We start from the raw sequence: 14,046 nt of genomic DNA, 5'->3' as shown, positions 1-14,046 counted from the left end.
TAACTCACTTAAATGAGTGTATTAAATATGTGTCAAAAGCTCACCAAGTGTTTAATCTGTTCCAGGAATTGTAACAATTGGAGAAGAAAAGAAGATTTGCACAATGTCTGAAAATTTCTTCAGGATGTGTGAATCTACTGATGTGAGTAAAAGTGTGAAAGGTTTTCTTACTGTGAAAAGAAGGAGCTAGCACACACTTCTACTCCCTTTATACTTGAAGGGAACAACTTCACCAGTTAATCCTGAAAGCTCTCTTGCCATGAGTCCCATTGAAATGCATGAGGACCATGCTGACATGATTAAGAGATATAAATGGTCCACATTTGGCCCAACCAAATTGGCATTTCTCAATTTGCCACCATAGATTGACTTCTTTTCTTAATCCCCAAATATAGGATTTAAAAAAAATAACAATGGAGAATAAAGCCAAGGGTACATAGTTAACAACATAAGAAGAGCCATGCTGGATCAGACCAAGAGTTCATCTAGTCCAGCATTCTGTTCACACAGTGTCCAACCAGCTGTTGACCAGGAACTGACAAGCAGGACACAAGTGCAACAGCATCCTGCTGCCCATGTCCCCCAGCAACTGGTGTACATAGGCTTACTGCCTCTAATACTGGAGGAAGCACATAGACATCAGGATTAGTAGCCATTGATAGCCTTCTCCTCCAGGAATTTGTCTAATCCCCTTTTAAAGGCATCCAAATTGGTGGCTATCACTACATCTTGCGGTAGTGAATTCCATCATTTAGCTATTCACCTTGTGAAGTATTTCATTTTATCTGTCCTGAACCTCCCACCAATCAGCTTCATAGGATCACCCCAGGTTCTAGTATTATGATAGAGGGAGAAAAATGTCTCCCTATCCACATGTTCCACATCATTCCTTTGGATTGGGGTATGGCATGGAGAAGAGCTCATCATTGCCAAGTTTAAGTTGTCCGGTGGGCCCATACAGGGCCATGTGTTCATCTGTCCATCTTGGCCTCCTCCTTCTCATTCCTTCTCTCTTCCTCTTTCTAATATAGACATTTACCCCTACATATACAGGCATGCACCTATTTTATCATACATGTCTAAACATGGAAAATAATAACATCCATTAATACTGAACCTTCACTGAAATAGCTCATGCCTTGAGTATCCCTAGCCATAGGGTCAGCTCAGACATAACTGTCCCAAAGGGAATAAACCTTGTGCTCACACACTCCTCTTTCTCCACTTAAGTCATGTGCTCCCATTTCCTCCCTTACTTCCAAGTTGGGAGCAAATCATATTTTGAATGTGGTTTGCGCTTCTGGTTTGAGGTTTGCATGTAGTTTACCCAGTTCAGATAAATATGGTTTGCAACTGATCTGGAAATAAAAAAGAGAATTGGCGCATGGGAGAGAAGGAGGGGAAAATATATGAGAGGAGGCTTGTTCACTTAATGCCAAAGCATGATTTGCTGTTACATTCATTTGGGATGGTTCAATCTCCCAAAAATGCCCCAACCAAATTGGCAGACAGCAGAATTCTATATTACAACAGAATTCTTACAAATCTTCAGGTGCAATGCAAAGAAAATAGGAAATACTCACTCACACTGGTAGTGAATTCATAGAAATCAATTGATTTCTTCAGAACAGCAACATCAAGATGAAGATTATGGTACAATTTGAGCCACGCACTGTGGTACTCGCAGAATGTGTGTTTTATCAGTGTCCTCAATTTGCAACTTGCTTTTTTTGTTCTTTTTGCAGCTGAACATGACGTTCCATTTGTTTATTGTGGCACTTGCTGGGGCTGGAGCAGCAGTCATTGCTATGGTAAGATTACTTTATCTTATGGTAAAGATTGCCCTCATGGTAAAAGTCATAATTGATATTGCAGTAACCTATGTGTTTGTACCTCAAATTACATAATATTCAATGTAATATATATTATAAATATATATTAAAATGCAAGAGCTTTATAAATATCTGAGTGTTTAAGGAGGGTAGAAGAGCATGGGTACTATCCAGTGTTAGTCCTACATAGACTAAACCCATTGAAATGAAGGACACTTAGGTTAGTCATGACTAACCCCAGAGATAGAGGTAGTTTTATAGATATGCACCACCCTTTCCCCAAGAAGTTCAGGATGGCATACATGTCCCCTCATTTTATCCTCACAACTATCCTGCGAGGTAGGTTACAATGGAGTGTGACTGGCCCAAGCTCACCTAATATGCTTAATAGTTGCGTTGGGATTTGAATCCAAGTTTCCTTAGTCCTAGTATGATGGTCTTTCCATCCACTATATTACTGCAGCTTTTATAAGTCACAGGTCATCTGGTTGTGGTACATCTTCTTCAGCACACATATGATCCTGTTCATAATTCAGTTTTTTTAACAAACAAAATACAAGAGTAAAAGAAAAGCATATATAGAGGAGGAGGAGGAGGAGGGGGAAGAAGAAGAAGAAGAGTAACTGACAGTCATATACACAAAATCTATGCTTATATACAATGTAAAATATATTATAAACAAATTGCATTTTGGATTCTGATAATGATTTGACACTGCGAAAATGTAACTTAAAAAATTCCAGAGAGACTGGAATTCTTAGTTTTTAAGGAAAAAAAAAACTTAGTCTTTAAGATGCCACAATAGACTAACATTCCATTTTAATCTATTGTGGCATCTTAAAGACTTAAGAATTTTTTTTTCTGGCATAAGCTTTTGTAGATACTGTCTTCATCATCATCTGATGGACAATGATCATGAAAGCTTATGTTAGAATAAATTTGTTAGTCTTTAAGATGCAACAACACTCTTTGCTGTCATTTTTTAAAAGTTAATCGAAGTTATCAAGCACAGTTTGGAAATATATGTCCAATGTTTGAAGAAGGTTTAGAAACCAGAAGATTCCTGGCTTTTGTCAACATAGGTAACAAATAACTTTCAGCAGTAATTTCAGCTGACCTTCCTAGCCTAAACATTTGTACCCACACTGAAACTACTGCACAAACTGGGAAAAATGTCCAGGAAACAAGATGCCCATGTTGGTTTTGGTGCCACATGCCAGCAGTTTTTTGGCTAGCACTTTTAGACATAACATAGCTGACCACCTTCCCCTATATACACCAAATTGAGCCCTGAGATCTTCTGAGCGGGCTTTATTGGTCTTTCCATGACTAACAGTATGTTGTCATGTAGCGACACATAAGCGGGCCTTCTTGGTAGGGGCACCCGCCCTCCAAAACATTCTCCCACATTTGGTTCGAGAGGTAGTAACTGTGGCAAGCTTCAAATGCCTCTTGAAAATGCATTTGTTCACTCAGGCTTTCCCTGTCCTGTGAGTGATCATTACACTGTTCTGTTTTACTGCTTGTGTTGCAAAGTTTTAAAGGTATTTATTGTTTTATACTTTTTTAATAGTGGTTTTTATACTGTAATGTATGTGCTTTTATGTAAACTGCTTGGAGAAAGAATGAGAACAAAAGACAAAGTAGAGTCAAAGGCCCCCCTTTTTTAATGGGGTGAGTCTGTGAATGGGGGGGAGGATTGACAACAGAAAAACAACAGTCAGTGGGGTGAGTCACAGTAGGTTAGGGGTGTCTGTTGCTGGGAAATCCTTTTTGGCTCGATGGAGTTCTGCGGCATGTATGACTCGCTTTGCATCTGCGAGCCAAGTTGTGGGCTGTTCCTGGAAATCTGGGAATTTTTTGTGCATTTTTTGAAGGTTCTGCAATTCACACAAATGTTTGAGCAATTTGCACAAATTACAGCTAAATTTGCACACATTATGGATGAATTTGCACGAATTGTACAAATTTGGCTATGATTAGCACAAATTCAGCCATATTTTGTGCAAATCTCACCAGAATTTGTGTAAATTGCTCAGAAATTTATGCAAATTGCAGAATCTCCACCCCCAAAATGTGCAAAATTCCTGGAAAATCCACAAACTGGTCTAACTCACTGCAGATTGAGTGAGGCGCCACAGTGGGAACCAAAACAAAGGCCGGGGCGGTGTGGGAGGAAGCCTAGGAAAACACACTGAACTGCTGAGAAACTGTTGAGTTGGGGGATGTTGAGAAAAGGGCTATCAATGCTGACAATGACTTCTTGAAGGTGAGAAATAGGGGGAGATGGCTGGATTTTCCTAGTTTGTAGATTCAAGAAAAACATGTCTATATGATAGTGTGCTTTGGGGATTATGGCTGAAGAGGTTCTTTTGGATAGACGGTATGTGTGTTGTGTTCTGTTACAGTAACCCAGTGGGTTTGTGGCTGAATGGAAATTTGAACTCTGGTCTCCCTCGATCCTTGTCCCTTACTCTAACCCAGCCTTCCCCAAGCTGGTGCCCTCCAGATACATTGGATTACAACTTCCATAATTCCCAGCTAGCATGGCCATGGAGCATAGTTGTTCAACACATCTGATGAGTACCAAGTTGGTAGTGCTCTAGCCACTATGCTATATATGAGAGGCATATCATTTACTAAAGCTTAATCCCCAAATTTCCATCTGCCAACTCCACTGAGTGTATATCCGTACACCGTTTATTGCAGGTGGAGACAGATAAATAAGAGACAAGACACAGAAAATGGATTGAACTAAAGTGCCATGTTTATTTAAATTCAGGATCTGCAGATGGGCATAAGATGTGTGGGGACAGCTAAGCTAATTGCTACTGGCAAGTAGCCTGATGTTTAATCGGGTGAGCCCTGAGCAAGGAATGGGGCATAATTTCCCACCCCTTGCTCTTAAGCCACACCCATTGGGGTATGGAGGGTAGCCTTCCTGACTGAGCCCCTCCTGGTGCCCCACAACTTCAAATGCATGCTACAGTTAGCCACAAAGGCCATCTGTACCCTGCCTACAGGTCCCACAGCCCTGTAAGGCAGGTCTTGGGAATGGAAAGTCACCATAAAGGTGTCTCAAGGTGCTCACCTAAAGGTGTCCCTTCCTACCCAACCTGCACAACCTGCCAAATGTGACTGAATTAACTTACCTAAGCAAACCATCAGCAAACCCTTCCAAGACTCTGTTACAGCATGTGGAGTAGGCGAAACCACTTCAACTAAGCCAATTTGTTGATGATCAAAATTCCTACTCAGCCTCCCCACAAGGGGACAATCAGCTAATCCTACAGGATCCTACACCAAAACTCTATGGTGTAGAGGATAGGTGGGAGGGGTGGCTGCCTCCAGCAAAGAGGCTGAAGAAGGGGGCGGAGCCACCTTAAATAAGGTGCAGCTCTGCCCTCTTTCAGGATGCTGGCATGGCATGTGTCCACACATGATGTCACCTCATCTCTTCCTCTGTCCCTGCCTGAAAAGCTCTGGACCTTCCGGGCCAGTCTGGGGAACAGGAATCTCTGAAACACCCTCTTCTGACTTCGAGATCCTGCTGCCTCTGAGACATTACTCTGATGAAGCCACAAGGTGCTGTGTTAAGCCCCTGTAGCAAGTGCTCCAGAACTACCTTTCACTTACAGAAAGATAGTAATAAAGCTCTTGTATGTTTTATACAAGTCTGAACTTGTTCTCTTTTTTAGTTTCCATGGTAATACAATTGGCTTTACAATCTTATGTCAAAAGTGGTTCTTTTTCCTGTTCCATAGTTGTTAAATGTGTGTCAGGCATTGTTTAGACAGCAAATACTCAGTGACGTGGTTGGTTGGACTGAACTTGGAGCTTTGGAACACACACATTAATCTTACTTGGTCAGTCTCTGCATTTGGTTTGGCCTCCTCTGCAGACCAGAACAAAGATCAGTTAATACTTTAAAGTGACTCAGGCTTTGAAAGTGCTGTGTAAATGTTTCTGTTCATTACATTATGCATTTAATTCATTTGCTCTTCCAAAAGCAAGTCTGGTCAATAAAGCTATATGGCCATAACTTCCATAGTCATAAAACTCAAAATATAAGGTATCAAGGTATATTCTCCCTCATTAAGTCTTAGGAGGTAGTTTGGCACAGAGATGTACTCAAAACGTTCAGTTGACTGTGAGCATAAAGACTTGCCAATTAAGAATATCTTCCAAAGACTGCATTAAAAATAATTACTTTGTCCTATAGTATTTGTATGAGGCTAGTTGCACCTCAGAGTCCTGTGCAGTAAGGCAGTGGATAGCAGACAGGGCAAAGAGAGACTTCACCAAAGTAGACCCCTGAGAATCCATGACAAAGAGCTCTACAGTATTTGTAACTTGGGTGTGCTTTCTGTTATTGCTGAGCCAAAACAATGTCAGTCATTTTGGTTTAGCTTTCATTATTTTCAAAGAGCAACTCTGTTGTTCAGTGTGCCTTTGAGTACCCCCTTGAAATTTCATCTATTTCTTGTTCAAGTCTTGGGTTCTAGAAGCAACTGTGCAAAAATCCCCAGAAGGCTAATGTTTGTGGCTCCAGGGGCTGTACAGTCTCCACGCTAGCCCACAGGCCACTACTCAGGGACATTCTGAAGCCTTCAGAGCAAGGCAGCTGTGCAATCCCTGAGCTAATCTGACCAAATTCTTCTGACCAAATTCAGGGAAGTTTCCCCACCTACCTGACATAAGCAGCAGAGTCCTTTGATATACACTGTCTAAACTTTTCTCTATTCCATATGACTGGAGGCAGTGATAGATAGCTGTGCGATCCCTGGCTGATTGGCTGTTACCAGTTGTAATGGCCCCAGGCATGGAACCGAGTCACCTGTAGTTTTAGAGGGGCCTAGAGATCCATAGTGCTCCCTTTAGGTTCATTATAAGTGCAATTTCCTTGCTAGTGGGCCTCTGAGCTTGTGAGATGAGTCAAAGGTCGATATTGCCACCTCAGCACATTCCATGCTAACGAGCTACCATTTATCTTAGCAGGGCCTAGGATGTTCCTGAGAAGTTTAGGCTCTGTTTACAGGTGGCTGTGCTGGGAAAGTTCTGATTGTTTTCCCTCTGAACAAGCACTGTTAGCCTATGCTGGGAAAGTTGCAAATGAATGGTAATTAACACTTGCTGCTGTCATGCTGCCTCACTACTGACATGGATGGTATAAAACCCACTTTACCCCATGACTCTGGGTTCAGAGAAGCTGTCTGATCCAACCTTTGGGTACGCCTACGTGCTGTAAGTACTCAATAAAGGCTCCTTGTAAGCAAACCTGGATCTGGCGTATCATTATCACGGCACCTCCAAACCTTAGCAGCCCACAGTTGGGGCATATACCGGTCATATGAGCTGGGGAGAGTTTATATAGGCTGTCTGCCTAAACTAGTGGCTCAGGCAGGTAGTAGAGCGTCCCTGAATTTAACTTGATAAGCCAAGGGATTGCACCATTCTCTTGCTCCCACAGCTTGAGCAGTATTGCTTATTTCTGTCTGAGTTGGGATTAGTGCTCAGGACTTGGGCAACAAACGAAGGAACACTTTGGTTTTCATGCAGTTTGTTAAGCTGTTTGAGGAAAGGTTCTTATAAAGCATGCAAATTCCAACATGAAAATAGAAACTCACAATAATTACTTCTTCTCTAATTTGTGCCCTATACCCCTACATGTAGGTTTTTGTTTACAAACACCATGTGCACATTTTACACTTGAAGTCATGCAAGTAGAAGGAATAATTCCAGTGACTCAGATTCAAGTTGTACAGGCTGGGGTGACAGAATAAGTTTCTCATATAGAACAAATGTCTTTACCTTGTACAGTCAGGGCCAGAAATATTGGAAGAAGGATAACTGTGTTGGCAGTTGGCCTCTGTACACCACATTGAAGTTGAAAGGAAACACACCCAGATGGGAGCAAAGTCAGGACTTTTAGCTGTAATTCAAGGGGTTTGACAAAAGTGGGGCACTAACTATTCAGGAAGTACAGCCAGTGGCATACACACCCCATCGTTGGTGGCTCATAAGTAATGGAACGAATGGCTGACAAGCAGCTGTGTGGCCTGTTTCCTGGGTACCCCATGACCAATCAAGCAGATAAAAGGCCTGGAGGTGGTTCTGAGTTACATTTGCATTTGGTAGCTGTTCACTGGAACTCCAAACGTGAGGTCCAAAGAGGTGTCCATGCGAATGAAGGAGGCCATCATTAGGCTGAGGAAACAACATAAACCCATCAGAGAGATAGCAAAAACAGTGGGAGTGGCCAACACAACAGTTTGGAACATCCTGAAAAAGAAGGAATTAACTGGCAAGCTCAGCAACAGCAAAAGGCCTGGAGGACCACAGAAGACAACTAAAGTGGATGACCGCAGAATGCTGCTCATGGTGAAGAGGAACTCTTTCGCAACATCTAGCCAGGTCAAGAATGCTCTTGAGGAGGTAGGCATGTCATTGTCAACATCTACAGTCAAGAGACAGCTTTATGGATGTAAATACAGAGGCTTCACAACAAGGTGCAAACCACTGGTAATGCTCAAGAACAGACAGGCCAGATTAGCCTTTACCAGCAAACAGCCTTTGTCAAAAAAGCCTGCCCAGTTTTGGAATAAGATTCTTCGGACTGATGAAACCAAGATTACCTTGTACCAGAATGATGGGAAGAGAAAAGTATGGAGAAAGAAAGGAACAGCTCATGATCCAAAGCATACCACATCATCTGTCAAACATGGAAGAAGCAGTGTTATGGCATGAGCATGTATGGCTGCCAATGGAACTGGGTCACTGGTGTTTATTGATGACCTGACTGCTGATAAAAGCAGCAGGATGAATTCTGAAGTTATAGGGCTATACTTTCTGCTTAGATTCAGCCAAATGCTGCCAAACTGATAGGATGCCGCTTCATATTGCAGACGGATAATGACCCAAAACATACAGCAAAAGCTACCCAAAGGTTTCTCAAGGCAAAGAAGTGGGATGTTCTTCAATGGCCAAGTCAGTCACCTGATCTCAACCCAATAGAGCATGCTTTTCACTTACTGAAGACAAGACTGAAGGCTGAAAGACCCACAAACAAGCAGAAGCTGAAGGAAGCTGCAGTAAAGGCCTGGCAAAGCATCTTGAGGGAGGAAATTCAGCATTTGGTCATGTCCATGGGTTCCAGACTTCAGGCAGTCATTGACTGCAAAAGATTTTCATCCAGGTATTAAAGATGATCCTTAAGTTTGAAATGATGTTTTGTCAAACCCCTTGCATTAAAGCTGAAAGTCCTGACTTTGCTCCTATTGGGTGTGTTTCCTTTCAACTTCAATGTGGTGGTGTGCAGAGGCCAACTGCCAAAACAGTTATCCTTGTTCCAATATTTCTGGCCCTGACTGTATATATGTCTGTACTCAGAACTTAACACTGCTTCAGCCCAAGGCAGGCTGTAGATGTTTCCCCCTCTCACATCCAGTAAGGCTTGGCATGACAGACCAAGCTTCAGGACAATCTGTTCATAAAAGTGTAAGATTCAATTGCACATGGGTCCTTTAGTGATGGTGTTGTCCAGTGAATTGATAACAGATGGAAGAGAGAGATGAAAAACATCAAACCACTGATTTGAAAGAAAAGAGGTGATCTTTCTTCTGCAAAGTAGGCTCCCATAATCTTTATAAATGGCCATTTTCAGTAAAGAACAGATCTAATGAGGGTAAAAAATAGTTCTGCATGGTAAGGTAAAGGTGTTTTGACCATACATGGGGCTTGTGGAGAACTACCTTGCTTCATAAAACCAGGTGTACACTGGATCAATGTATTTCAGCACACAAGCGTAATTTTAAATGTCTTAGCCCTGCTTCAGCTGTTACCAAGCAGGAGGGAAAAGGAAGGTGGACTTGCAGGTGGGAGGAAGGAGAAGGAATGTGGATGAATGGGAAACAAGAAGGCCATGACTGTGACTACACGTAGAACCAAAAAAACGGAGATCCATCCATCCTAAATCTGCTGTAGCATCATGGCATCATCAGCAAAATGATTTGGGTCTCTATAGACAACAGGATTAAATAACAGTGTGGGCGAATGAGGCTGAGCACAGTTGAGGCAAAGGAGGAGGAGGGCAATGGTGCAGAGATGAACAGCTCTGAAACAGCATGAATGTGTTTGCAAGGGATTTAAAAATAACATAAAACAGACACTTGCGAAAGCAAGCACAAAACAAGGGAGATTATTCCAGTTTATCATGGGCTTTGAGCTACCTAACAAATACCATTGGTTTAGCCAATTCCTCCCTTTGTTAGGAAAGGGTCTGGACACAACACAGATTCCAAGAGAATCCAGGTTGGTATGATAAAATGTGATGTAAACTCACATGTAAACTCACAGAAATAAGTATGATAAATGTGATTAAACTCCATAGCATCTCTCTCTCTCTCTCTCTCTCTCTCTCTCTCTCTCTCTCTCTCAGGTTCATTACCTTATGGTTCTGTCTGCCAACTGGGCTTACGTGAAAGATGCTTGCAGAATGCAGAAGTATGAGGATATTAAGTCAAAGGAAGAGCAGGAGCTTCACGACATTCATTCTACCCGCTCTAAAGAGCGACTCAATGCATACACATAAGAAAAACCTTGTCTTACTTTCTACCATTGAATGCGTTGTTGTTTAACTAAAGGCCATCCATCTCTCCATTTAAAATCAAAAGTGCTTCTCACAAAAGATAGTTAGGGTGACTTGTCAGTTGCCCCTCTACAATTCTTGGTTGTCCAGCACTTGGTTTCCTAATTAGTTAATAGCTTGTGTGACCAGTCTCTACTACAAAGCTCCTGAAACAGCCTTTCCTGAATCCGAAAGTGATTTATTTTCTGTTAGATCAAGGATACTAACTATTGTCAAATACGGAGATGTTTGATTTTTTTTTTTAAAGATCACTTTGTATGTGTTATGCATAATACCTTTTTGCATTGTTTCTTATGTTTTTGAAAAGGGAAAAAAGCTTTTTATACTTTTTAGTTTGGATTTTGGTAAGTACTTTAACTACAGGTATACTTCAAAGGGACCACTTGTACACCGTGTACAATTTCTCGAGGAAGCACACTGCTGACATTCCTTCAGATTTGGAAATCTTGCCAGGTGGACCAGTGAGCATCTTGATGGAGGGTCCTGAGAACATTTTAAAACAATTAAAGGTGCAATTTCTAAATTTGTAAGAGTAGGTAAAAAACAAAAAGAAGTGCTTCTTATCTTTGTTAACATTGTATGATTCTTGATGTACTTAATGGAGTATTCTCTCTTTTCAAGTTTCATTGGTGGCTATTCCTGTTTATAGTGTGAGCATGCCGACCGTGGTGCTTGTAATTAATGCATGGCCATTTGTCTTTTTCAAAGCGTATGATGCCACGGTCACCTTTCAAGAGTTGCAGTATATAGACAAATGTTACATAGAGCTATGCGTAAGTTTCTGCAGAATGATCTCTGTAATTCCACAATGGTTATGCTGAATTGGAGCTATTCATGTGCTGATGTGAGCAATTGCTGCTTAACTGCATTTATGAAAGTGATATATCTATAATCCAGCAACCTTTAGGAGTCAGAAATATTTTTACCTGCTTTAAAAATTTAAGTGGATTGCACCTGTCTGAACTATTCATATACTGTATGTGATATAGTAAAGGAGGCTTCCATAAATGTAATAGCTTGGCTTGTAGCTTTCCTACACACATACTGGTTTTACCTGTATTATGTTAAAGTGAGGTTAATGGCTGCTACTGGAGCTATTGTTTGGAAGTGTTAGTAATATATTTGAACCTTTATTTTGAGTAAGAAAATATTAAGAGAAAAGTCAGTCATGTTAATCTGAAAGAAGTACCTGTATTAAAAAACAAAAGAAAAAAACATACAAAAAAGGAAAAAAAATAAGTATTATTGGACCAAAATTGGTGTTTTTTATTTTTATTTTTTGCCTATTTCTAATGCTACAAGAATGCTGTAAAGTGTCATTTAAAGCAATGTATCCTGACAAGACATTTTTGTCAGTGTTAAAACAAAATCCTAGCTAGTTTTGTGCACTTATTGGGCCATTGTGAATTCTCTCTCAGTGTAAGTGCATTTCTAATAAAAGTTCTTGAGTAAAACTCTTCTTTGTACTATTACTAGTCATGCATCATCAGTAATTTTTACCAATTCTTGTAGTAAGTAGAGGGTAATACTATAGTTACTTGTGGCATGTTTATGCATCAAGTAGTCTTAGTTTATTTAGTTTTTTTATTTTTATTATTTTTTAAACTTTATTTTTTACACTTTACTGTCTTACGGGGTCAACATTTTCTGATATGTGCAGTACCAGTATTTACAGATCTGCAAAAAGTATTATGAACCTCTTTCAATTCTATATTGTAGTGTTTCAGTTTTGTGTCTTAAAGCAGTTTGTGATGATTTTTAAAACAGTGTCTTTTAAACTCATGTAATGATGTTGATGCTTTTGGCTTTTTTCTGGTATTAGAGTTTGTATTTTCACAAAGAATGCTTTGTAGCAGGCATTACAATTAATCTGTTTTGTACATAAATGTGCCAACAGCTTGATGGTGGCGTTTTTGAAATGTAGAACCAAGTGCTTGCAAAAATGTAATAAATACACTTGTGTACTTTGTGTACTTATTAGTTGTCTGTGCCTCATTTCCCCCCCCCCCTTATATAAGGTGTTCTTTCTTGAAAATTTCAGAGGGAACTGTTTCTTAGCTTCAGAAGTGTTGGGATAAGTTACTCTTTTACTTTTTAGAATAAGCATTCTCTAGGCTGATGATTCTCCCAGGGATATTATTAAGTCTTTCAGCTTTATTTTAAAGATGTGATGGACCTCCAGTAGATATACACTGCTCCCTGTACAAGCCAGAGACAATGTTAGGGGCAAGCCCATCCCCAGGGGAAATCTCTCAGAACTATGGAGAGGACAGAATGGTAGTAGAATCCAGGGTAGTACTTACGAGAAGGGATTGTGTTGTCCCAGCATTTCCTGCTTCTTCTGGGCAGTCATAGTATGGACCTGTGGCATTGCTAAGGCATTGTGTAGAACCTCTTATGAAGGATTCCTTCTTTGCTTTGAAGTATTTCTTATGGTAGGAATTGTGGCCAGGAGCTAACTTCTATTTTCTCAGTGCTCTCTTTTGTGACTGAAATTCTAACTGTCTGTAGTTTCAGCCTTCCTTCACATCGGAATTCTTCAGGTTTGCTTCAGCAAGACATTCTAAAAATTCATACAGGCTCTTTATAAATTGAAACCAAAGCTTTGGCAGTTATTTCCCATTGTGGCATTTTGTGGGGCCACGTTTTGGCCAAAGTCTTAGGGAGCAGTTCTATGTCCCCTAGACAGCATCTGGGGAAATATATTTTTCAGATTCCTGGCTCTGTGCTTGAAGGCAGGGCTCCGAGCTTGGAGCCAGGAAACTGAACTCCCCTCCCTCTTCCCCTCATAGCCGGCATGGAGAGAACTGCACTGGCTGCCTCTCCGCACTCGGTTAACTGAGTGCGGAGATGGGGGAAAGGAGGCTTCATTGATCAAAGTAGGACTTACTTTCAAGGGAATAAGCATAGCATTGTGCTATAAGGCTCCAGAATGATGTAGTTTTGTCCTTCTGTATTTAAGCTGCTATACCCTACCCTATTATGATCCCCTTTCTTCTAGAACTATAAGAATTCAGAGAACAAATCTGAGATGTTTTGGATTTTTGAGGACTGGTTCACATATGCCTATTCATTACCTGAATGACTGGGGCATCCAGATGCATAAATGAACTTCATGGATGAACGCAACAGAACTTTGCAATCCTCTCACATTATCTCTAACACAATATTTTTCAATGGAGTGTGCCCACATATTCAACTACAACTCAACTGTCCAGTTATCAAGTGCAGAGAATCAATTGATAAATGTGCATGTGATGCTAATTAACTTGGCATACTGATTAGGAACATGACTCACCAGATTTATGCTTTGTACTTGCTGCTTTGGGGATTGGGATGTTAGGGAGTCACTACCTTCTGAAGGTACAGATCCATGCTTTCCTATCTCCACCAAATTGTGATGTTGAAGCAATTCAGATAGAGCACCACTGAGCCAGTCCAACTGTGTTCCAGAAACTCTGGAAGGTTCAAGCTGCAATACTGTACCCATTTACCTGGGATAAAGCCCCATTGAACTCAGTGGGACTTATTTTTAAGTAGACATAGAGGATTGCACTTGTAGCTACT

The 14,046-nt window shown here is 40.8% G+C and overlaps 1 protein-coding gene across 2 annotated transcripts in view; it reads left to right on the top strand.

Moving 5' to 3' along the window:
• The window catches only part of GPM6A (glycoprotein M6A), a 278,183-nt gene extending 265,731 nt beyond the window's left edge, over nucleotides 1-12,452 (top strand). For both annotated transcript variants that reach the window (XM_084856487.1, XM_084856486.1), the window contains 3 exons: nucleotides 66-142; nucleotides 1,746-1,811; nucleotides 10,270-12,452. In XM_084856487.1, coding sequence (XP_084712613.1) covers nucleotides 66-142; nucleotides 1,746-1,811; nucleotides 10,270-10,422 — 296 coding nt within the window. In that variant the 3' untranslated portion in view covers nucleotides 10,423-12,452. The remainder of the gene's footprint in view (nucleotides 1-65; nucleotides 143-1,745; nucleotides 1,812-10,269) is intronic.
• Nucleotides 12,453-14,046: the final 1,594 nt, after the last annotated feature.

The sequence above is a fragment of the Heloderma suspectum genome, chromosome 5 (assembly GCF_057233095.1).
Source record: "Heloderma suspectum isolate Gila_16-S chromosome 5, 16-S_ref, whole genome shotgun sequence".
Taxonomy (NCBI): Eukaryota; Metazoa; Chordata; class Lepidosauria; order Squamata; family Helodermatidae; genus Heloderma; species Heloderma suspectum.
This window is presented reverse-complemented; position numbering and strand designations above follow the sequence as displayed.